The sequence below is a fragment of the Lithobates pipiens genome, unplaced genomic scaffold (genome assembly GCF_037356315.1).
Source record: "Lithobates pipiens isolate NorthernLeopardFrog02 unplaced genomic scaffold, aLitPip1_a1.2 Scaffold_8, whole genome shotgun sequence".
In the NCBI taxonomy this organism is placed as follows: domain Eukaryota; kingdom Metazoa; phylum Chordata; class Amphibia; order Anura; family Ranidae; genus Lithobates; species Lithobates pipiens.
In genome coordinates, this window is record NW_027507903.1 from 512,971,982 (window position 1) to 512,998,103 (window position 26,122).

The 26,122-nt window shown below is 40.7% G+C and overlaps 1 protein-coding gene across 2 annotated transcripts in view; it reads right to left on the reverse strand.

Moving 5' to 3' along the window:
* Positions 1-26,122, reverse strand: part of PARVB (parvin beta) — a 64,653-nt gene that overhangs the window by 18,012 nt on the left and 20,519 nt on the right. For both annotated transcript variants that reach the window (XM_077469384.1, XM_077469385.1), the window contains exons 2-12: positions 24,660-24,749; positions 23,972-24,042; positions 18,821-18,923; positions 16,231-16,371; positions 11,204-11,319; positions 7,792-7,850; positions 4,515-4,534; positions 2,764-2,825; positions 2,606-2,674; positions 2,101-2,202; positions 568-640 (exon numbers count right to left, since the gene is read on the reverse strand). In XM_077469384.1, the coding sequence (XP_077325510.1) occupies positions 568-640; positions 2,101-2,202; positions 2,606-2,674; positions 2,764-2,825; positions 4,515-4,534; positions 7,792-7,850; positions 11,204-11,319; positions 16,231-16,371; positions 18,821-18,923; positions 23,972-24,042; positions 24,660-24,749 (906 nt within the window). The remainder of the gene's footprint in view (positions 1-567; positions 641-2,100; positions 2,203-2,605; positions 2,675-2,763; positions 2,826-4,514; positions 4,535-7,791; positions 7,851-11,203; positions 11,320-16,230; positions 16,372-18,820; positions 18,924-23,971; positions 24,043-24,659; positions 24,750-26,122) is intronic.

Genomic DNA, 26,122 nt, shown 5'->3' on the forward strand with positions numbered 1-26,122 from the left:
GCAGTATAATAACCCCAATTGAAGGCGTCATTTTATTCCTAAGTGCACAGGCCCCTCTGGGACAAAATACTGACAGGTGTCAGGAACAGAGAAAAGCTTTCCAAGAGAATGATTGGCTGCTGCGTGCGTCAATAACAGTTCTTCTTTTGTGCATGAGGTTTAAAGTAGAATTCTTGAAAAAAAAAAAAAAAAAAACAAACACTCTCCTTGTTTTGGATTGAGCAGACAAAGGTTTAGAACCCCTGCCAGGCTTGATTTCAATCTGTTTTACCATTGGAGAGATTTCCTGACACTTTCAACACTTCTCTCCCTGTGACAAAAACAAAAGTGAGGGGAAATCCCACCTTTGACAGTTATCTCTAGAACAGTCGTCCCCATTGAAAGATTTTCCCTCTATTCCTGTTCTGGTGACAACTGTAAAATGTTGCAATTCCCATCAGTTCCTGTCCTGGATTGCTATGGGTACCCACACTTTGTAGGCCACCCACTAACCTCGGTGGGGTGAAGTTTGTATCTTTATACAGAGAAATTTGCTATATAGGTTGTAGAAACAAAAACACTTTATACCTTCAGGTCTGGCTTTAGGTTTCTTCAGCCCACCATCTTGCATCAGTTCAAATGAAAAGGAAATATTGTGAACCTGCAGAAGAAAAAAAAAAATTACAAATATTTATGTAGGTATATATCTACATCTATCTATATTGGTCAATATATATCAATATTTTCCTACCAAGCACTATTTTTTTCATAACTCACCTCACTAAACCATATAGTTCTGAGGTACCATGCGATTTGGTGTCCAAAAACGCATGGTTTGTAAAATGCATGTGGGGTGCCATTAACAATTCACTGGCAGCCAAATGCTCTCCCAAGGGCAGAGTGTTCCATCTGCAGTGCGGGGAAGGTGGCTTTCCCACAGTGCATTATGGTGTGAAGCGGCCCCCTCCATCAATATCAGCCAATTTTAATATTGATTGGTCAATCTCCATTTATATGCAGCCCCCCTCCCCCTAATCAATACCCATCTTGCCCTATCAATATTGGTTAAAGTATTACTAAACCCAGGACCCTGCATTAACTATATCTGATCTCCCACAGTACACAGAATATGGAAATGCAATTTTAGTTATATATATATATATATATATATATATATATATATATATATATTTATTACACACACACATACACACACACACACCTTTTTCTCATCAGCAGTATATAGAAATCTTGTGAGTCTTTGGTTAAAGCTTGTCCTATGGAGTCTGCAGGACCCCTGACCCTCTGTCTGGACAGTGCTGATCACATGCACCCTCCCAAGAGGAGGAAAAAAAAAAAAAGCACACACACACACACACACACACACACACACACACACACCTATCTAGCAATACACACTAAACTGAGCATGTGCAGATTGCTCCCAATGCTCAGTACTATTCAGCAGATAGATTGAGGACAGTGGAAGAAGGGGAGGACCAGGAGAACACAGGATCAAACAGCCTTTTTACAGTACAACAAGCATGCTTTACTACATATACAGACTCATTTTACAATTGTGGGTTGAGTAACACTCTGATCTCTATCAGTAGCCATCTCCCACCCTCTATCAATGTCTGCCTTCACCCCCCCATTGATACCTACCTTCCCCCTCTATCAATATTTCTAAATATAAAATAAATGTAGATATTCCTTTTATCATCCATCAGTCTACAAATAGACATACACATACTGAGGATTATTTACTAAAGGAAAATCCACTTTGCACTACAAGTGCAAACTACAATTGCAAAGTGCACTTGAAAAATTGCACTTGGAAGTGCAGTCGCTGTAAATCTGAGGGGTAGATCTGAAATGAGTGGAAGCTCTGCTGATTTTATTATCCAATCATGTGCAAGCTAAAATGCTGCTTTTTTATTTTCCTTGCATGTCCCCCTCAGACTTTACAACGACTTTACTTCCAAGTGCACTTTGCAATTGTAGTTTGCACTTTTAGTGCAAAGTGGATTTGCCTTTCGTAAATAACCTCCACTGAATCTATATAGTGCTACACACATTTATATATGAAGGCATATGTATGCATCTCATACTAGAACTTACCTTTTGCTCAAATCCCTCTGGTGTTAGATAGAAGTTGTGCAGAGGGACAAAATAGTTCTCCAGAAGTCCCATCAAAAGGACCAGGTAAACTCCATCTGCAAACTGACAGGACAGAAGGAATAAGACAGGGTGCCAAAGTAATACAGCATAAAGAATAGTCTTTTTTTTCAAGGTTTGGCAAAGACAGGATTAAAAGGGAAGTATAGTGTATTTTCTGTGAATGCAGATTTTGAGTTATTATGGCCATTAGTTTCATTTTTTTTTAATGACTCATTAAATTAAAAGCTTGTTCTTCCATATTTTTCTGATTGTATTAACTATAGGGATTTGTAGAGCTCTCAATGGCTCAGTGCAATCACACCGAGTAATCCATTACTGTTGATATAAGCCATCTGCCACACATGGACTATGGCGGTTTCAGTGGGTTAGCCTACTCATTGACTTCTATTGGGTGAAGGCACAGTAAAAGCATAATCTCCGTGTAGCACTATCTGCCCCAACTTACCTGAGACTCTAACTCGGTCACCTCCAGGTTCAGCTTGTTCAGATGTTTATTCACAAAAGTGATCAGCGACTGCAAAACAATCAAAAACACACAACTGTTCAATCGATGCCTTCATTGTGGAGGAGCACGCTGTAGTCTTGGAAGGAAGAGTTCTTTACCTTTTTAACAACGCTCAGTTTATCGGGGGCGTGGTCAAACAGAGTGTCAAAAGCGTCCCGCTCTGGTCAGAGAGGAAGAATGGGAAATGTGAGATTCTTAGCTGTACTCCTTGCAAAATTTAAACAATAGGTTTCTGAAGACATCATCTGAGCGGGCAGATTACCATAATAAAGTGCCCCGATTTATACAAAAAAAAAAAAAAAAAGAGAAGAAATTTAAAAAGTGTAGCGTCACTTTTATAGCCGAATTTGAGAAAATCCCACTACATGTTGCTTATGCATTCCCATTCACACAGCCTACCTAAGCTTTATGAGCTTTCACTATTTATGAGCAATCAATAATGACCAGTGCCACGTATAACAGCTCAACCACCTGGTCACTTATTCATCAAGAGTAAAAGCTTACAGTGTTGTAGCTCTGCACGACTAATCGTTAAAAAAATAAAACTTCTCAATTCAACCCCCCCTCACGATCTTAATCCAGCATCTCCAAGATTCAGTGCAGAGCCGTTTTCTGCTCACAGCTGACAAAAAAAATAAAATAAGCAGCCTGCCAAGTTTATTACAATGCTCAGTGTGGAGATAAAAATAAACATGGTATCACTTGGTTGTTTCAGATCAAAGGGGTAAAATTGCATGACAAGTCGCGGCAGTGTGAACCAGGGCTAAATGCACATATTTTTGCAGAAAAAAAAAAAATGTGTATTCTTTTTCCCACAGAAGCCTGCAAAGCATTGCACCTGTGATCAGTGGATGGTGGGTACAATGCCAGGATCCTACAGGCCCGTCCTCCAGATTTCTGCCTGTACTACTTTAAAGTTAGAAAGCTGCAGGAAGCGTGCGTAAATGACAATGGCGGTGATCAGCAAACTCTTAGTACATTGAGAACTACAAGCCATCTGCTGCCCACTTGTATTAGCAAAAAAAAAAAAAAAAAAAACAACAACAACACACACACACATGTCAAGAAGCTAGTTCAGCCAATACGAATTCTCATACAGCTAATGCAAATTCTTCTGCAGCTACTGCTCATTCCCATACAGCTAATGCTCGTGCACGTGTAGCAGCACACAGACGACCTCAGGCTTATATTCAGTGTGTACTGACACGTAGGCGCCTCCTGACCACCCCTGTTGTCTTACTGTGTATGACCCCAGGTCACCTTGACTATGTCCCTGACTGTGCCAGTCACCTACTATCAAGCTACTGGCACCCATGCTTCTTTGAGCCTTTTACCTCGGTCACCACCATCAGGGGTGCTCGAACCAGAGCCGCAAGGGAAGCCTTCCTGTCAACTTGGCCTCCAACCACAAATCCTAATCTCTAACCCCCTTACCGTAAAAATGTATTTTATAATTATATATATATATATTTATTTATTAATAATAATAAAATATGCTCAGGTGTGAATGCAGCTCAGATTAAATCAGGAAGAGTTCGATCTTGTCTTGTCTCTTATTTTGTGATTTGTGATTTTGTTTTTTGAAGAAATTTCCCATCATTCCCTGTCACTGGCAGAGAAAAGAAGGCAAATCACGCAAACAAAAAAAAAACACAAACTATAATAAAAAAAAAAAACATAAAACATTATTGCTATATGTCCCCCTATTTACACCATGCAAATATCACCAGGATAGGAAATGGGGGGGGCGGTTAAATCTTTACTAAACTGACACAAACAGCAGCAGAAACCTTCCCCACTTTCCCTGTTTGCACACAGCTATATTAGAACCAATAAATATAATACATACCAAATTTTCCCATCATCAACCTAGAGGGAAAAAAAAAAAAAAAAAAAAAAGCACAATCAGTTCTGGGCCATCCAAAAGAAGCTTACCAATTCAATAAACCAGTACATGTTATTTAATTGGAACAGTAATTGCATAAAGGGAAGCCAACAAAATTATATATATATACACACACACACATACATACATACATAACACACACACACACATATATTTATCTTTTACACTTTTCCTTTTGTTCAGCCAGCAGGCAAGAATGCCTCATTCCATGCCACTCTGCATTGATAAAGGAATCCCTCCTGCCAGCTACTGAACAATTGACTTTAGACAAGATGGGTGATACTGACAAGTGGCATATGGTAGCCTTAAAGTGTACTTTTCCACCAAACTGGGATAACAATTTGTTACATGCTCTTATAAATATTAAAAAACTTCCTACTTAGATCTCTTTATTTACAACGGGACCGGTGAGCTATGTTTGTCATAATTAATCCTGTGCCTGAAGATCTCATTCGATTTTTACAATGTGTCCTAAATAAAGGGTTAAAGAAGCTGAACTTCTTGCATTGTATATTAAAGTTCCAATCTTTTTTGTGTTTATTAAAAGTCAGCAGCTTCAAAAAGAGAGAGAGAGAGAGAGAGAGAGAGAGAGAGAGAGAGAGAGAGAGAGAGAGAGAGAGAGAGAGAGAGAGAGAGAGAGAGAGAAACTAGGTACCCCCCAAAAAAATAAAATAAAAAAGACAGACATACGAAATGTGGCATAAGAGGGGAGGCTTAAAACGGAACTTCTCATTAAAGCAGAACTCCACCCAAAAGGGGAGGAGACTTGATCTGTCCTAAAAAATTTCCATTGACTGACATTGCAGTCAGCCACAATGCCCTCTCCTGAAAAACATCTATACAATGTTTAATGCGACTGCAAAATGAGAAATATAAGTGGTAATGCCTTACCACCTAAAAACTGTAAATAAACATCTCAGAGCATAATGCCCTGTACTGGGCAATGTCTATAAACAATCCCCCTTTGAGAGCCAGCAGCCAACACTTTGCACAGCTACTGGCTTTCAATTCTGACTGGCAATCAGAACCAATCAATAGGTCAGTTATGCCTTCGGTTGGCCATAGATGGACCAAGAGGGCTGATCAAAAAAAATAAAAAATCTGATTTCCCCACCCACACGAATGAGGTAGATGGGGAAATACTCCCTACTGTGTCATTGTATTCTGACAGCGGGGAGTCCTCCGCTTTTAAAACACACTGGTCAGCGCAGCAGGTGCTGATCGAATGAAAATTTTCAAACAGCCCCATTTGTGAGAAGCCATCAAGATGGATTGATTGGATTCTGCTGAGTGGGAAAGGCCGTGCGGAACTTTCCAACTTTCAATCCATCTATGGCTAGTTTTAGTGATCACATGGTTGGCTTGAAGCTTCACTGGGAAAACAAGCGCCCCCCGCCGGCAGATCTTTGCCGCCATCTCCAGGCTGAGGTTTTATACTGTAACCATCTAATATTAAAAGAAAATACGTCAAAAAATAGAAACAAAATTACATTTTTATTTGCGCATTTTTCATCATATAAAAAATAAATGTGCTCCGTACAGATATAGTTAAGTTAACCAACACATGCTATGATGGCCATAAAAAAGGAATACCCAAGCCAAAGACATAACAGGCTGAGTGCCAGCCACTTGGGGAAGATCCCTTACAAATCCTAATACATCTCCCAACAATAGACTGAATATGGCACATGTCTGCCGCCATTGCTGGCCTCCTGAAAATGCTATTTGCTTGGCTGTCTGGCCTTCAAAAAGTCACAGATCCAGAACTAGCACATGGAAAGTCAGAGAAACTCAGAATTCTTTGTCTCCATGGAGGTAACGGTATTCCTCAATATTACTCTCAAACTGGTACATTTTAAGCTGCCAAAAAAATAATTTTATCGGCTCAGCCATCCAAGTGGCCAATTAGCTTCTCGACATGTGCTGCACTAATCTCAGCCATTTCATGATTCCACTGAAAATGGCTGAACATTGATTCTTTACACCAGATGTATGACCATCTTCCAGAAGCTATTACATTTCATATCAACTACCAAAACGAAAAGTGAAACCTATAAGTTAAATACAGATTCCTCAGTCGGATCAGATGCGACCTGTCAGGATGGGTCCCTGTTCTGAGAGGTTCCAGCTGCGAACTCACCACACGTCAGATGAGGAAACCAGCAGATCTCATAACTAGTTCACACCAGAAGATCAAATCCTCATTATTATAGAGCTGCGGCTGGCTGGAGATTAGTTAAAAAGCAATTATATTTTAGTCATGTCTCAATGGCTCCACGGGCTCATCAGGCGTTCATTTTCAGCCTGTCAATCACAGCAAAGCTCACATCATTTATTGTGTGACAAACAATACAGAGAAGAGCCGGAGATAGAAAATTAAATGATTACATTGTCGATGGGTGGTGGTCAACTTTCTTGACATGGGGGGGGGGGGCCTCACATGCGGACCTTGATGTCACCAAAGGACCACAATATCTCAGAAAACCATCAGACTGCAGACACGCCACAGGAGATGGCCAGAGACTGCAGACACGCCACAGGAGATGGCCAGAGACTGCAGACACACCACAGGAGATGGTCAGAGACTGCAGACACACCACAGGAGATGGTCAGAGACTGCAGACACACCACAGGAGATGGTCAGAGACTGCAGACACACCACAGGAGATGGTCAGAGACTGCAGACACACCACAGGAGATGGTCAGAGACTGCAGACACACCACAGGAGATGGTCAGAGACTGCAGACACACAACAAGAGTTGCTGGAAACTGAAGATAGATGACATGGGACTGCTAGAGATCAGTGCTATTACAGTAAATGCTTTCACATTTGTATTTTCTACAGACCCCTTAAACATTAATTGTACCACATTTGAGATTTCACCTAAGCATGGTCATTATAACAATAGGTTAGGGGAGAAAAAAAACTAACAAAAAACACACAACACACATGCACGCACACACAAAATGAGAATGATAGCACAGAAAAAAAAAAAATTGAGGAAAGAAAAAAACATTTTACGACTAGAATCCATTCTAAAGAATGTCTTTTCACTGGTTAGAGTAAACACCTACATAAGAAAAACTGCTTTCTGCAGGGGTCCCAAGGGCAATACAATAAGTGATACACACAGTGACAGAAAAAAAAAAAAAAAAAAGGAAGAAGATTGAAAAGCATGGGTGAGTGGTTGCATCTCACAAAATAATTTCACCACTTACTCCATTGTGGTGGTCAACTCCTCTGTTACATGGGCCGTCTGTAGGATCCCTTCACGTTTCTAACACAAGACACATGACAAAATAAATATTTAATGTAAAAGTAAATCTACTGAGGTTTTAAATTACAAAAAACAAAACAAAAAAACAACCCCTTTCAACCTCAGACTACAAAGTGAGGTTTAATGCTTTTGGTGGATTCATTCCAACGTCAGCAAAAGAATTGACGTGCTTCAAGTTTTTCTCAGCAGCTTCCAGCAGTGACTCGGCACCTTCACATTCCCTCTCCCAGATCAATTGCTCTTCGTATTACCTAAAATGAGCTGAGCTGCCGGGTCACTGCTGGGAGGACAAACAGGATGAGCTGAGAGCTGCTGAGTCATTGATAAGGGGGGAGGGCAGCAGATGTCAACTGCTGAGCTACCACTGGATGGGGGGGGGGTAGCAGGGAGAACTGAGCTGCCGGTCACTGCTAGGAGGAAGAACAACCGGACAAGCTGAGCTGTGCTGCTGGGCGGTAGTTCAGAGTAAGAAGAGTCAAGGAGATGGGAGAGTAAGGAGAGCTAAGCTAAGTCAGGAGAGGGAAACCTGAACTTCTGAGCCCCCTCTGGGGGAAGAAAGTGAGTGCAGGGGGAACTAAACTGCTGATTACTTGTTTCAAGGGGGGCACAGAGGAAGCTGATCTGCCTAGACACTGCTGATATGAGGGGGGGGGGGGGGGGGGTGCTGACTGCTGAGACACTGCTGGGAGGAGAAAGCAGAGCTGTTGAGATAAGCACTTAGGTGCATCAGCTGTGAAATTTAAGGATGAATTGCTGCCGAGCGCATCATAATGCTTGTTACAAACAAATACATAAATGTTCAAAGCCCGTCCATAATCTCAGTTTAAAATACAAGGATAGGATATTATAAAATATACTTGTTTTAAAACAGCAGGGACAAAGTGATGTGCCACAAAACGCAGAGGGTGGGGCGGTCACTTAAATGCCTGTACGCCACTATGGGAACCCGCAGGAGCAAGGAAAGGGAAAATGTGCTGCTCCAATATTTATACATTTTCGTGCTCATAATATATGTCCAAGTAGTGAAGGAACACACACACTATATATATATATATATATATATATATATATATATATATATATATATATATATATATACATACACACACATACACACACACACACACACACACACATTATTTATATATATATATATATATATATATATATAAACACTCAAAGTAAACTGCTGAATGCTTACTGCAACAGGTCCAGGCAGGGGATTTTAAAATTGAGCTCTGCTGCCATCTTGTGGCAATCTAGCAAATTTTCAGAGACAGCACAACAAATTCAGAAAAGACTAAATTTCTAAGGGCTTTTTTGGATCCGTGTACCTCATCCATGTCAATGACTCAAGAATTATCAAAGCCAGGAGGGTGAGCAAGCTTTATTTTAACTGTCCACTACATAGACCTGCTTCTATACTTTCCCCATGTCAACAAGTAAATCATATACAATTTGAATGGACATATTAAACCCCAATTCAAATTTCTGTTTAAATTGGATAAATACATTCCAGGTACATCAAAACAAAAAGGCATTGGAAGCCTTATGGTCACCATACATGTTACAATCTCACCATACAATCAACTAAAACTTTAGAGTTACCAACACTACATAATAACGAACATCTACCTAATTTAACCAATGAATTTGTATCCAATCAGGCAGGCCCTTGTAATACATAGTGTTTGGTAGGTCTAAAAGGAACACAGTTGAATTGTAATGTGTGTGTGGTGAGCGTTACAGTTTGTTTTCCTGAGAAAGCAACCACAGCCTGAGTGGAAATGCTTATTTTCTGTCAGCATGCTGCAGGGAAGAACTTATTTTTCTCTGTGTGGAAGCAGCGATTTCCATCCACACTCCAAAGACATGCTGGTAGGTTAATTGGTCCTAGTATATGAAATGTGAGTTAGGGACCTTAGATTGTAAGCTCCTTGAGGGTAGGGACCAATGTGAATGTACAATGTATATGTAAAGCGTTGCATAAATTGACGGCGCTATACAAAGTACCTTAAATAATAATAATAATAATAATCTCTCTGCAGTGAACCTATATGCTCCCTGCTGAGTCAGACCATTACCTATGTAATCAGCAAAGCTCATGGTTTCCATCTGATTGGAGAGTTCTACCTCTGGCTAAGCAGGGGATGGGTCAGACTTCTGGCCCAAAAGAAACCACTAATTTTTTTTGCACAGGAGCGAGAAAACAATCAGCATGAGACTGCATGGTTCTTCAGACCAGCTTATAATTCAGAAATCTTTGTAACCAATCTAAATTCAGCTTCAATATGAGATATTTATGCATCTAGCATCTGAGGGCTGGAGGAGTGTGGCTGCTGGCTTTCAGGTGTTGTATGGTACATATACACAAACAGTGGCATGTCGCTTTATGCCCTGCTAGGATTTAAAACATTCTCAAATTGTATGTATGCGAGCGCATTGTTTAACTCAATTTTAATAAAAGGTTTGGTGGTGAGCACTATGTTCCTCGTTTGTTTTTCTTGAGCCTTATGGTTTGACATGCACACGAGTAGCTGGATCTGTCAATCCGCCTGCTGGTCCTGGAACTAAAGTGGTATATGCTGGCTAGGCACATGAGCTCAGGCGTGTTCGCATGATCCACGTGCAGAGCCCGCCAGGAAGTCAGCGCAGCGCTACACTAATCACAGGCAGGGAGACATTTCCCGATCTCTCCAGGCGCACATCGAGGCAATGTCTCACTGCCTGTGATTAGCGCAGCGATGCGCCGACTTCCTGGCAGGCTCTGCATGTAGACCATGCGAACACGGTGGAGCTCATCCTTAATGCTGTCTTAGTTCTTTTTGGAGCTCCATTGAGAGGTGTTAATGTTGGCTGCATTTGCCTGACTTTACATTGTCCTGGGATTTAAAGAAACGTGTATTTAGATCTTTGTGATGAGTGTCCTATTTTGAAGGCCAGAAGAGTGCCCAAGAAGGGTTAAAAGGTCTCATGCGGAGAGTGTACATTGCCATGTTTCACAAGGCATTTCGACTGTTTTGGACTTTCACAAGCTTTCACACACCTGAATTGAAATCATATTTACATTTATATTGATGTAATATTACTGCATAGGAGTGTTTGTTTAAGATACAGAGCATCATTTTTTGAATAATAACACAACACAAAGCAAATTTAATTAGGTATATTCCTGGATTAAGAATAAGAGTTAATATAGAAATAAAGGAAATAGCTGTATAGCATGTTCATTTAGGTCTGTTATAGAGAAGAGGTTAACCATACTGCAGAGGATTCTGGGTACTATCATCAATTGCTGTAAACACATTACACAATCTCTATAACATATCAAAACATCCACACAGTTGCATTACCTTTACCACCACCACTTGCACACACACGTGTTCGGGAAGTCGAATTGGAGCTCGAAAGTGCATGGCCAGGGCCACTAAAAGGTGCAAAATGGCAACCAAATTCTTCCCATGAATAGCTGCAAAGATATAGCAAAAACATCAAACACTTTATTCTAAAAACAAAAGAAATTACAAGGGATACAAGTTCACTTTAAAAATAGAAAAGTGATAAAATATATAAAACTTTCTATTTTAAAAGTGAACTTGTATCCCTTGTCATTTTTAAAAATGTGTTTTTTTTTTTAGATATTTATATGCAAAAGATATATACACTGCCAAATCTTAAGTCTTGTATAAAAAATATTTGATATTTCAATATGTGCATGGGGGCAGCCTAATTTTCCTCTGCTTCCTTCTGATCCTCTTATTTCACCAATAAAGTTTGTTTTAAAAGACTATTTGCCGTTTTTAGTGAAGTCAAACGCCCAAACACTGGGGCTGATTAACTAAAACAGTGCAAAATCTGGTGCAGCTCTGCTTAGAAACCAATCAGCTTTCAGTTTTTTTTTTTGTCAAAACTTAATTGAACAGGCTAAAGTTGGAAGCTGATTGGCTGCCATGCACAGTCGCACCAGACTGTGCACTTTCCAGTTTTAGTAAATCAACCCCAGTGCACTTAGTACCCAGATCCCTTGCAATCCCAGCTTAGCACTGTGTTCCAGCAGCAAGTGAAAGGCTTCCTATTCCAGTCCCATAACAAAAATCAAGACAGGCAAGGCTTCCTATGACTAGTGGAGTAGCACTACTCTGCAAGATTTGCTTTTATTCTGGGAATGGGAATGGAAGTCACAACTCCCTCCACTGTGGAATACAGCTCTGTGTACAGTATGTAGCTGATGATTTGGGCCAAGCTGGTCCAAACTATTTAAAGTCATATGAAATCTGGAACTCAGCTTTCAGGGTCATAACTCCATTTCCCTCTCTAGTCATGTGTCTATACAATCTGTATAGTGCTGTGTAACTAGTACGAGCATTAAAGTGGTTTTAAAAAAGGTAGAATTATCCTGTGGAGGAGGGAGCAGGGGCGAGGCTAAACCGCACTGTGTGTGTCAATAGACAGCACGCAGTCTGGCTCGGGTTTGAGCCTGCACTAGTGCCCCTGTAGCAAGCGACTTGCTACGGGAGCACTCAGGAGGGAGGAGCACCAGCAGGGGAACCCAGAAAAGGAGAATCAGGGCTGCCCTGTGCAAAATCCTTGCACAGAGCAGGGAAGTGTAAAGACTCATACACACTTTTTGACAACATGCAAATTAGCTGTTTTAGGGCAACATCCGACCGTGTATGCTCCATCGGACAAACTTTTTCGGTTTTCATCAAATGAAAGTTCGCTCTGCAAACAGACAAACTTTTCGACAACATAAGTCCGATGGAGCAAACTCCGATCGTGTGTACAGAAAACTATCAGACTTTACAAACATGCATGCTCAGAACCAATACAAAAGATCAGACAGTACAGAAGTTGAACAAAAGGTGGGGGTAAAGAGCAGAAAAAACACGTGATTTGGTGAAAGTTGGCTGAAAAAGTCAGATTGTATGTATGCAATACAAGTTCACAGCCAATGCCCTTTGTACAGAAATCCACGGGAAAGTTTGTTTAAAGTCCGATCATGTGCATGAGGCTTAACATGTTGCTTATTTGGGAATTTTTTTTAAATCTAACTCTAAAATAATGCTAAATATAAAAACTCAGTTAATATTAAATGAAAAAATGTCACATGACAAAAAGAGACTACACTGTAGCTTACTTCTTCCCAAAATATAAAAGACTCAGAGTTGGTGATCACATGCAGATAAGAGTCAAAGTGAAACTCTGCACAAAGGCATTCCATAGAAAAGAAAACCATACTGTACTCTAAAAAGAACTCCATGTATCATTGAAGATAAAAGTTACATCCACCCACCTCAGCGTCTCCCTTGCTAATGCGTTTCACCCACAATAGGACTTAAATGTAAACCCACTATTAAATTGTGGGTGAAAAGCATTAGAGGGAGAGTCTCAGATGACTGAATGGGACTTTTATCATTAATACATTTACACATGGGAGTTTTTGGAGTGAGGTATGAATTTTTTTTTTTTTATGGGATGCGCTGGCTTATGAAGAAAGACTTGTAATCATTTCGGCACCCACATTGAAGAATTTTTTGAAGTTGAGACCTGGAGCTGAGCCTCTGGTTTAGCATAAAGGGAGCCAATCTGCCTACAGCAGCATAACAGACATAAAACTTTCAGTGCCAGGATCTTGACGTTGAAGATTTCATCCTTGCACTGTGGGATTTTAATAACCAAAGCCAAAATCTATTTCATTTATTTATTTTAGTTTTGGGCAGAGGCATTTGTCAGGTTAATTTCTACATTTTTACATGGGGTATAGAGGACAAGAGCACTATGCCAATGTTTAAAGAAGAATTTCAGGTATAGACATTTTACACATGGATTGGTCCAAGCTGAACCAATGTAACCATGTACAGTATATACTATACATGGCCGGTGCCCCTGGATGTTTGAAATCACCATAGTAGATACCGCTACTCCAGTGATCTCCACTTGCTTCTGGGTCCCGTGCTAAGAGGCTGGCCTTCTGCATTCTGAATATAGGCAGTCACCTATTCATCACAGACGATATTAAGAGAATGCTTTCCATTAGGAATGGGCTTGGGCATGTTCAGGATCCTAGTCCCAACCTACCTGCCCGATCCCGCCAGAAGCTGACACCACTAATCACAGGCAGGGAGACATTTCCTGATCCGCAGCTGCACAGACCGGGAAGTGTCTCACTGCCTGTGATTAGTGGTGTGCCGGGTCGGCTTCCTGGCGGGATCGGGCATGTGGGTTAGGACTAGTCTCCTGAACACGCCCAAGCCCATCTCTACTTTACATTTTCTAAATTAATTCTACAATTGGACACGGTAGAGAGCATGACATCATAGCTCCACCTTTCCATCTTTTCCCAATCAGAGAACTTTTGGAAGTCATCCAGAAATTCCTCTGAATTTGCCACAGGCTAACAGCCAACTTCCTCTGTTCACAATGAAGCAGGACAACTGATCGGCATGGGATCCAGAAACAAGTGGTGCCTACGTCAGTGATTTCCAGATTCAAGGGCTATCGGCCACATATGAGAGAGAATATTAATACATTTATATATATATATATATATATATATATATATATATATATATATATATATATATATATATATATATATATATATATATATATATATATATATATAACACACACATACACATATACACACACATACATGTCCAAGCAGGACTAATATACCCATGTATTAAGTTATTTCATCACAGAAGTCCAAAAACAGTCCCAACATTCATTAGGGCTTAAACAGATGCTTGAAATGAAAATGAATGAAATGTTAGACGTGTTAATGTGGGGTTATTGGAATATAGGGCAGTATGAACACTCCCCCTTCTATTTGTGAGACGCTTTCAATTAAATCAATCTTATAGCATTGGCTTGTTTGCTTTGGGCTGCTGTAATGAAAGCAGTATTAAACCCAAAAGTTTACCAATCCTTATATGTGGTGACTGCATTCGTTTTTATTTTATTTTTTATTTTTTTTGTCCCCCCCCCCCCCCCCCCCCCCTCCGTTTTCACCTGATAATCTGGCTTGTAACATACCTCCTGTATTAGAGTGCTCCCACTCCAGATGAAGGAGCAAAGGGGTCTCCTTTGGACAGCAGCATTGTCAGTCTGGGGGGAGGTGGGCGTTAGTGTATCGAAGTCTGCAAATACATCTGACAAATTGAAGCTGAATGCCAGCTAACATGTTATTAGCAGGTACAGCAAACCCCTTTCTATCTTTTGGGATAAATATTTTACATAAAACTGTCAGTGTTAAAATGGCTTGTCTCAGCCCTATAAAATATTTACAGGTCAGGATCACCAGATGAAAATAGAAGAAAGAAAGCCTAAAAAATATAAAACTAATGCAGCCATTACATCTAAGAATTGGTAAGCTGCTATATAATAAAAATTTGCTTTAGGGTTGAATACCGCTTTAAATAAATACATTTGGACCACCAAATCTTTTTTGTGGCACTCCGATTCTTCCTACACCTTCCAGTGTAGAGATTGAGTCTTCTTCATGTGACCCTACAATATTGAATTACCTTCACAATGAGGACCTAAACCAATATTTGTTCCACCACCTCCTACCTACACTTTCCGAGACTTTTCTTCCTCTATAGAAGTCGGTGTCTCCACTGAATTGATTCACCCTCTCTCTGTTTGTCCTAGTGACTGCTGTCACAGAGACGGAAGGTGAATTCGGAATTTTATGGTTGTCACTGGAAGACAGAGCAGTTGGTAAGGTGGATGAGTCTGGCAGCATTCATGTGGACTGAAGGGGGAATAGTGTATACAGAGGTAAGCCAATGAGGAGGAAGTTGCAGTAATCGAGGCGAGAGATGACCAGGGAATGAATTAAGAGCTTTGTTGTGTGATTGGTTAGAAAGGAGCGTATTTTGGAGATGTCCCGGAGGTTGAGGTGGCAATATTTGGACAGTGATTGGACATAGGGCTTAAAGGAGAGTTCAATGGCAATATCAAATGGAAACTGCATATTTGATTAGTTATAACACTAGCCATTTGATGGCCTAACTGCTACTAGTTATTCCCATTTTGGAATCATTTGGCTTTTTTCTTTTTTTAAAAAGGCACTTCATACCTAGACGGGAATTATGGGTTGTGCGGCGGCGCCCCCCCCCCCCCCCCCCCAAAAGGACTACCAGGGCCTAAATTCTAAGCAGAGATTTTTGGCACATCTGCATATGTACCATTATAATGATGTCATTAGAAGGGGGGGGGTTATTATTTGCATTCCAAACTCAAACATTAGATGTCCATGTTCATTTTAGTGTATTTAGAAAAAACTTTTGCTAAATCCCTTTTCAATTCTGCGTGCATCGGAAATGAAGCCATTAAGCCGATCAGAATACAGTCCAATTATTTTGACACTTACAGTCCACATTCCATCGTATTGCCCACCCCTGCGGCCTCAGAAACTCCTGGATATCATCCAGGATGTTCTGCAGCTTCTGCTTCTGTGCGATCTCAGACTGCGTCACCTCTGCCACACTCAGCTTGCAATTAGCGAGTTTTTCTGCAAGAAGATGAAAACAAATTAAGTGTACACTCTTCAATTACTATTGATTTGGATTCCTTAAAGTGTAAACCTCAGACATTAAATATGAACAAAGCATATCCTTCTATAGTGTGTACTCAATCCAGAACACTAAGCGTCACTTTTGTCTGTTGCTTCATTGCTCTGCTATCGGCATGAATCACCTCTGGCATGTATTGCTGACACCAAGAGAAAAATTGTTCCTAATCAGATCTCAGACCTCTCCTCACGGAGCTCTGCAGACTGTAACTTCTGCACTCCGCCCCTTTTTTCTGACGGTTCAGACAAGCTTTATAGATTTTGCTCTTTAAACAAACAGATGTAGAGAAGACTGCAGATAAACAGGTACAGCTTATATAGGAGGATTTCTTTCATCTCTCTGTATCACCTGAGGCCAGTCAATTCACTGGGTATATGAAAGCGTTTACAACCACTTTAAAAATCAAACTATTAAACCATATGGGGCAAAAGTTTGCGAAAACCATTACACTGGTTACATTTATGACATGGAGAGGGTGACAACTAGGTCCGTCAGCATGGACCAAAGGGTGAGTACCGGGATTGAAAACTGGCTACAAGGGCGAGTTCAGACGGTAGTGATAAATGGGGAGTACTCTGAATGGTCTGGTGTGGAAAGCGGAGCAATCCTATTTAATTTATTTATAAATGATATGGATGATGGGATAAACAGCTCAATCTCTGTATTTGCAGGGCAATAACTTCTCCGCAGGATGTGGAAACCTTGCAAGAAGATCTGAACAAATAAATGGAGTGGGCAAACACATGGCAAATGGGGTTTAATGTGGAAAAATGTAAAATAATGCATTTAGGTGGCAAAAATATGAATGCAATCTATACACTGGGGGGGGGGGGGGGGGGAGAACCTCTGGGGGAAACTAGAATGGAAAAGGACCTGGGGGTCCCAGTAGACGATAGGCTAAGCAATGGCATGCAATCCCAAGCTGCTGCAAGCAAAGCAAAAAGAATATTGGCATGCAACAAAAAGGGGATTAACTCCAGAGATAAAACGAGAATTCTCCCACTCTACAAGACTCTGGTCCGGCTGCACCTGGAGTAGGCTGTCCAGTTCTGGGCACCGGTCCTCAGGAAGGATCTACTGGAGCTGGAGAGTCCAGAGAAGGGCAACAAAGCTAATAAAAGGGACTAGAGGACATTAGTTATCAGGAAAGGTTGCGAGCACTGAACGTATTCTATCTGGAGAAGAGACGCTTGAGAGGGGATATGATTTTAATTTAAAAATACCATACTGGTGGCCCCACAATAGGGGTAAAACTTTTCAGTGAAAGGGAATTTAAAAAGACACATGACCATTCACTAAAATTAAAGAGTGATTTAACTAGAAACTGCGTAGAGGGTTCTTTACGGTAAGAAGCAGTGGTTTGAACAGGTAGCATAGATAATTAAAAAAAAAAAACTATTAGAAAAAAAAAAAACTATTAGATAAGCACCTAAAGGACCACAACATACAGGGATATACAATGTAATATTGACATAAATTCACACACACAGGTTGGACTTGATGGACTTTGACTTTTTTTTAACCTTACCAACTATGTACTGTAACTAAAATGAGGCAACAGGAACAATTTACATTATTATAATATACACTATAAAAGCTGCCCACATTACAACTGTTCATCCCACGATAAGCCAGAAGCTTGTTCTCCCCCCCTCTCCAGACAAAAAAAAATAAAAATAAATGGAGGTATATGTAAAACCAAATAAATAAATAAATATCTCCCATTTCTTTCCTTGTGGCCTGTACATAAGTACAGTAAGCGGGTGTTGTCAACGTAGGGCAGGAAATGTGTTACTGGCAGGATCGCCAAGTGTAAAGGGAAAAAAAAAGCCTAGAAAAATGCAGCCGCCAAGGCTGGTAAGCTGCAATGTACTCCATTTTTACCCATGGAATTACATACACTTTAAATCAAACCAGGCTTGCAGTTGTGTTTCACGATCTGTTGTCCTTTTAGCCCAAGGGCAGCCTCAGCTTGCATACATAAATGGCTCGATTTTCTCTCCTGCAGTCTAATTTTTGATTGACTTTTGTCAAGTCGCAAGGTGCCTGCAGGACCACCCATAGCTTCAATTTCAGCCAACTCAGTAGGAATCATACAAAATTTGAGCCATCTATGGGGGTCTTTACTCTCAACGATAATATAGTAAAGTACATTGTAAAAAGATCCACAGAATTCAACCAAAACTGTTTTTGACTTTGCAGAAAATATTCAACTGCATTTTCCACAGAAAATAAAAACAGTAATAATGTTCATAACAGCAAAAACCACAAAAAAATAAAGACTGCAAACTACTAAGCAAACCCCTTCAATGCAAGCCTTTCTACACCGGCATCTGTAACAATCCATAGCCATTAGTGTTCTGGTGCTCACACAGCTCTGTTCATCACCTAATAGCTTCTGCAGGACTTGTCCGTCATAGAAGTCTTCCTCCAGGTTCTTCACTATAATCCTTTCCTCCACTAGGACCTCGTTGATCCAATCTATAAGAACCTGAGGATGAAGGCAAAGCTTGTGAGTCCATCATGCTAATAGAAGCTTTAACATGTTCACATCATTTCAACAAAAGGTTTTCAACCTTTTTTCAATTTGTAGCTTTCATTTAAATAATCCCCAGTGATGCTACTATGAAAGTCCTTGTTCAATACTTCCTTTTATAGGATTACAACGCTCAGTGCTTTAGCAAACGAAAGGTCATTCATTTAGAATCATCCGTTTTAAAGTGACTCAAGCTAAAACTTAAAGTAGAAAACTAAAAGCCAACACTTTTTTTGTTTTAGTGTTGGATAGAGTGGAGGGGGGGGAGTAGAACACTTTAGGTTTTCATTGCTGTCTGTGTCCCCAAGTAGGGAAATTCAGACGCTTTATTTATCCCATTATCATCTAAAGTGAAAGTAAAAGAAAATCCCAAATTTTGTGTTGATACCAGTACAGTAATAGAGAGAAAATCTTCCACTGGGGGCAACAGCTCCAGTGGCCCTGGTGACAACCAAAGATTCCCTCATTCTGGAGCGATTTCCTCTCACTTCCTGTTTTGGCTATGGGACAGGAAGTGGAGAAAAAAAAAAAAAAAAAACAAACACAACACACACCACAAACTGACAAGAGTTATAACCCCTTCCTAAAGCCCCATACACACTCAGATTTTCTGCTGATTTTTGTCTTCAATTCACCAAAACCATGTAGTGCAAGGGCCTGCTTGATCTCCTAAGGTTTGACCTCATATTATATGGTTTTGGTAAATCTGAAGACAAAAATCAGAAGAAAATCTGAGTGTGTATGGGGCTTTACTCTAGCAAAATAGTCACTTTAAAGTCATAAATTCAAAATGTGAATACAGACTGTAACTTGGAACGCTAGAGTGAAGAGTTGGTTGGGGGGGCACACAGGTGAAGACTCTCAGGAGCTTTTGGTGCATCTTCTACCCAAGATTTGCACAGAGGCCACCGCAAATAAAGGGTAGCTATATCACCAGCACACCAAAAAGCTTGTTTCAAAGTGAAAAGGTTTACTTAAAATGATTATGTAAATGAGCTTATTTATGCGATTGTGCAACAAAAGAAGATTTTCACGTTGATACAAGCTTATTGGTGTGCTGGGGTTATGTTTTATCCACACTGCACACCATGACCTGGGAGGGAGTAGTTGCGGCACCATTTTTTTTTTTTTTTTCCGTTTTACAAAGTCATAATACACGAACAAGCAGTGCCAATATAAAGAGCACATAGAAAAAACAATCAGCAGTTTTCCCCTCTTGTCTGTAGGAGCTGACAGATTGAACATTCTAACGCTGGTCACAGATGGAAATCACTTGATTTCCCCAATAATACAGTCCCTGCTGGGAGAACACACAATTATTGCTAGAGCTATAGCCGCTGGCAATAAATCACATGAAAACTCTAAGAGGTTGGTTGCACCCAAGTTGATCGAATGGTCCACTTTGGTACATTCAGCCTGACCATATATGGTTTGAATCTCGGTCAGTCCCTGCTGAACTAGCCAAGATTCGAACCGTCTATAGCCAGCTTTACAAAAAAGAAAAAAAAAATAAGATGACTAAATGGTGCAAGTTATAGGTTTGTCTCCTATCTTAAGAGGTGTTGCTGCACCATTTTAACCACTCTGTTGGTTCCAGCAGAAAATTCCAGTATATTTGGGAGAGGAAAATACTTCACACTACTGGATGAAAAATAGGAACTACCACATTTTGATGAGTCAGGTGCACCAGCACTGGAAGGAGATGTCAACTCTGACTATATGATATTTAGATGCATATTTATAAAGCAGTGAATAGGGTGTTCACCAAACATTTACTGCAGGCGAATCACCAACTTAAAAACATGCACTGGAAAGATTCACCCGCACTGACAGATTGGTCGTCACCTTCACAGCTTTTTAAAAATAGGCCCTTATGTTTCCTACAGCACTGTAAAAACAGCCATGCTTTCTATTTTAAAAAAAAATTAAATAAAAATAAAACCCACCCACCACACGTTTACTTTACTTCATCCCTTGTTGTTCTGCAGCCACTTCCTGCTCACATACACTGACTGTGGCAGCAATGTCTGCATGGCCTTTCTCAGGACAGTTTCCTCATGGTGACACCAGTGGACAACACCTGTGTAATGTGTGTTCAAATGGCCACTTGTAGTCTCCATCATTAGCCTGTGCCACAAGGTGACAACTGGGAGTACAACTGGGAGACAGCCAGTGGCAGCCCGTCCATAGGGGGCGCAGCCCACGCAAAGCTACTCAACACAAAAAATAAAAAATAAATTTAAAAAAAAAGGGCGTAGGACACAGAAGTGCTATGGGAAGCATTACGTCATCGCAATCATGTGATTGCAGACAAGAAAATCTATCGGCTAGCATTTAGACTGTCCATGGAGCGCAAAGCTCTGCGCTCTCTGCATTCCCACTCTGGCATTGTGTGTCCTGTGGTGGTTAATGACTGGCAGGTCCGCTTTTATCAAACCCGCCAATCACTTCTGTTTTTTTGAGCGACTCAACCTGGCTGGTCCGATGGAACAGGAGACTCGAGCAGAGTCAGCCGGTGATCGGGGCAGATCACTGAAGAAGCTGCTAAGAGGTAAGATTAAGCAGAGCACACTTGTGTTGTGCTCTCAGACCTGCAGTGTGATCGCAAGCTGCCCGTGCAGTGGATCTGGGGAGGAGGAGGGGGGAGTGCAGAGGCAGCGAAGGGTTGAGAAGCTTTTCGTGCATTCCTGGGACAGTACATCTGGATGGGGCTGCTAGTGTTAAAAGTGTAGGTAGGGGGAGGCACAGCCAGGCACGCAGTGCGTAATGTTATGCTAGTTGATGGCGCTGTCCTCTCCTCTCACCCAGGCTGAAAGCAGAGATCAGAGCTTCTCCCTGCCGGGGGGGGGGGGGGGGGGGGTCAACTGTGAACTGGTCATACTGGATGGCATGGTGACATTGTGCTGGGAGGGCAGGAGATGTCAATGGGAGGGGGGAAGACAAGCTTCCTTCTCTGTACACTGATCTGTGCTGGATCAGAACACTGACAGGCAGATCTACCATCTCCCGATCATGAAATACCTCCTTCCTCGCTGCATCCATGTGGCCTCCCACCCACCTGCTTACCTACTTGTATATCCATCCCTGCACACCCCTTCCTATTGGTTGTGTATATCCTGGCTATCCCTCCTCTTTCCTATATGAAAGCAGTTTATTTCTTGGTATTGTCCTAAAGCTGACCACACTATCCAATCCCCTTTTTCAGCAGACCATACACAATACAGTCTGTGCAATCTCCTATAGATCTGCCAACTACCATGTAGTGCAAGAGCACTATATATTTTTTGGGCTCTAGCTATATCTTAAAGATTAAATTTTTTGTTTTACCTCCCTTTAAAAACTTATAGTACAACTTTATCTCCCTCCTATCCCCCATGTTTCATTTTAAATCCATGCTGATAGGAGCTAGGGTAATGGACTGACCCAAGCGATCAGAAAATATTAGCAGATTTTTAGACTTCCTTCTTATTCATTTATTTTTTTTTATGTACTATTTATGTAAATTTTACAGCATAAAATAATAATTCACAAACCAAATAGAACAAACAAGTCTGATTAGGTAACTGTCAGTGAAAATGTGAAATTATCCAGATGGTGGGTAGGGAGACAAGAGAAGCATCAGAACCGGTCTACATCTGATGAACACCATCACAATTTAAAGTCTCACATGCCCCTACATATATTAGGCCCTATGGAAACTCAATATCTGAAGCTGGGACATAGATCCATACATATTCAGAAAGAGATAGGGTAAAGGGACGTGGAGGGGTAAGTGCGGAAAGGAAGGGTAACAGGGAAACAAGAACGGCTTCCTTCTTATTCTTAATGCCAGGAGGTGCACAGGGAAGAAGGAACCTCTGAGTACAATAATGGGTAGAATGTAATCAGAACTACATTTCAAATGATCACAAAATGAGAGAACAGTGTTGATCTGGCAGTGGCCGCATAGACTTTAAAATTGTCACCAGGGAAATTCCCAGCAAGAGGAAGGTCTTGATACTCTACTGTATAAAGATCTTTAGGAATTACTGGAGAGGTTATCAGCAGGAGGACCCGATTCTCCTATATAGATCTTTTGTTCTCACTAGTGGGATCTCCAGCAAGATGGAGGACACAGGATTCCCCAACAGAACGTTTTCACCCCCCCCCCCCCCCCCCCCACTTTGATCTTTAGCTATTACTGGAGGGATTCCAGCAGAAGGAAAGAGATCCTGATTCCTTAAAGTATAACTAGAGAGATCACCACCAGCAGGAGGAAATAGGTCCTGATCCACTTCATGGATCATCACTAGAGAAATCATCAGCAAGAGGAAGGAGGTCCTGATTCCTCTATATAGATCTATACATCTAACGAAAGGGCTCACCAGCAGGTCCTGGTCCAGGTTATGGCCAGCAGGACCAAATTCCTCTATATACATCTTTTGTTATCACTAGAGGAATCCCAGGAGTAGTACAAGTTGTAAAATATGCCATTACATCAGGTTTGCAACATTGTTAATGTTAGGGGTCCCTTCACTCCTCTGTGGTGCAGTAACACAGTTACAGTAAAAAAAAAACCTGCGCTGTAGCACACCACAGTGCTACAGATGTGTTGTGCATTAATAACTTTCACTGCACTGCTTGTGAGCATTATCCTAGAGATATTTAAAAGACTATAGAACCCCTGCCCTCTATGCTATGGAAAAGTGGAGCAGGGGAGGTGAGGCATTCATAGCCTTGTACTAGGGTGACAACACAGTATCGGTACAGTATAGTGAGTGGTGTCACCCCAGGGACAGAAGTATGTTATTCATGGGATTCCCAGATAAAAAATAAATAAAAAGGGAAAGAAAAAACACCATAAAATATATAAAAACAAATACAGCCAACAAATCTACTATGCTACAATAGATTACCCTTTTTTTTTATTGGCCTTAGATAAGCTATAAAGCATGCAAAAAGGTGTAAATAGGCACTAAAATCCAACCAAATCCACAAAAGCCATATTTGTTTTTTTTTTTTACCTTCACCAGTTCCTTAAACTTGGAGTCTTCCTTGGAATTGGGGTCAATCATTGTCCTCTCCTCATTCTCCTCTGAGAAGAGATGAAAAATAGATGCAGTCAGAGACATGACAGCAATCAGTCCGAACAGTCATAGTCATGAAATGCATAGACAGTACATAGGGAAATAGATCTACTTCCTCTGGAAGATTTCCATGTGCCAAAAGGTGACACATTCTGGCTCACAGAAGGTCAAGAGAGTCATCTGAGGGATGATTTTCCAGTGGAAAGAAAATATGATGGGACTGGTTATTTACCAAAAGGTGATGGTGTAGGGTAACTGCCAGCAATCATTTATTAACACTGCCTACTATAAAATGTGGTCAGACTCCAAATAACACGCAAGTATCGACAACCCCATATAGAACATGTAAGTTGTGGGAGGTGGACCTTTCAGCCATTTAAATACATAATTTTCAGCACTTATATCAACTGAACATGATTTGTTCTTACTGTGGGATCTCCAGCACAGCAAGAGCAGATGGGCCAGGTTTTCTAAACTTCCCACAAAAAAAAAAAAAAATATATATATTTTTTTTAAAGTTGGCTGGCTGATACTATAAATTACAAGGGTCCAAATCTGGCTGAAAAAGAAATTATGTAAAAAAGGGGGAATGGTCATGATACACATACAACTCATAATACTGTACCAAGCATGGTGTCCTCCGGGTGGATGTCAATAGGAGTGGGGGACATTGGCGCATTGATGGCATTTTTTCCTTCTTCCTGGAGATCACTCACTACAACAAAAGAAAACAAAGGCTAGAACATTACCACTAATGACACTGTTAATTTAGCAAACATTGTACGAAAAAAAAAAAAGTGACCAAAATACACAAATGTGTTAACCTACATTAAAAATCTACAGGTTTTTAATTGATATCCCTTAAAAACATGCTACACAGAAGTTAAATGTCATAACTCTTTGCATTATATAAAATCTATATCAACATATTGACTCCCAGACACTCCAAAACCCACTGCATAACTTATATATTCAAGAACTACTTAATGGTTTGAGAACTCCATTTGCTTTGCATCCCCAGGCAAATATCTGCAGAGGGGTATGATGGCTCCACAACACAATCCCCAGATTATAAATCTGCTTCTTCAGGGGACAAATAGGACAAATAGGAGGTGATCAAGCTACAAAATTATAACAATATAATCAGAAAACTGTATACCTGTACATAGGCAAGAATATTCACAACTTGTGAAAAGCCATCACATAATATCTACAATTTGATTTATGCATTCCACCCAATAGGCAGAACACTGTTCGTCTGTCGGAGGCTAAACACTACAAGAACGACAAACGACATGCACAAATTACCACCAGCAATACAGACTAAAGATGCAAAATACATTTTTCAAATATTTACCTGCCTCCAGTCATGGAGCGTAAAAGGATTTAACCATCAACTTAAAAAGGGAATCATATTCTGGTCGCACGCCATGCAGAACTTGGACCATAGAGCCCTACCCTCTACTAACATTTGAGAGCAAGTTGCCTCCAAAGCTGAATGCACTATACATTTTTCTTCATTTAGAGATTTACCAAAACCATATAATATCAGGTCAAACATGAACAGATTCAGATTCAATTTGTATGCAATCAGGCAGGCCCTTGCACTACATGGTTTTGGTAAATCAAAAAAGGAAACAAAGTTGTATCCAGCTTTAGGCTTGGTTCACACTAGTGCTGCTCTCAATGTTGCATGATTTCCAGTGCAACTTATTACACTTTGTGGAGCTCAAGTTGCATCAAAAGTAGTGCAGGAACTTTTTTTTTTTTTTAAAGATACTGCAACTTTAGTTTCTCAAGCCACACTAGTGTGAACTGAGCCTTAATGGCTGCAGGTGGTGTACAGACCCAGGAATCAGATGATGGGAGCCCCTCTTAATGGCTACAGCAGATGCACAGATCCAGAAACTCAGCACAGGGATGGTGGGAACCCCTCAAAAGGGGACAGCAGATATGCAGATTTGGGAACTCAGCACAGGGAGGGTGAAAAAGCACAGAGATCTCAACAAAAAAGTCCACAAGAGATATCAGAAACTGTTTAATTGCCCAGTATCTACCAAACCATTCACGTGATCTGGTACTTATATT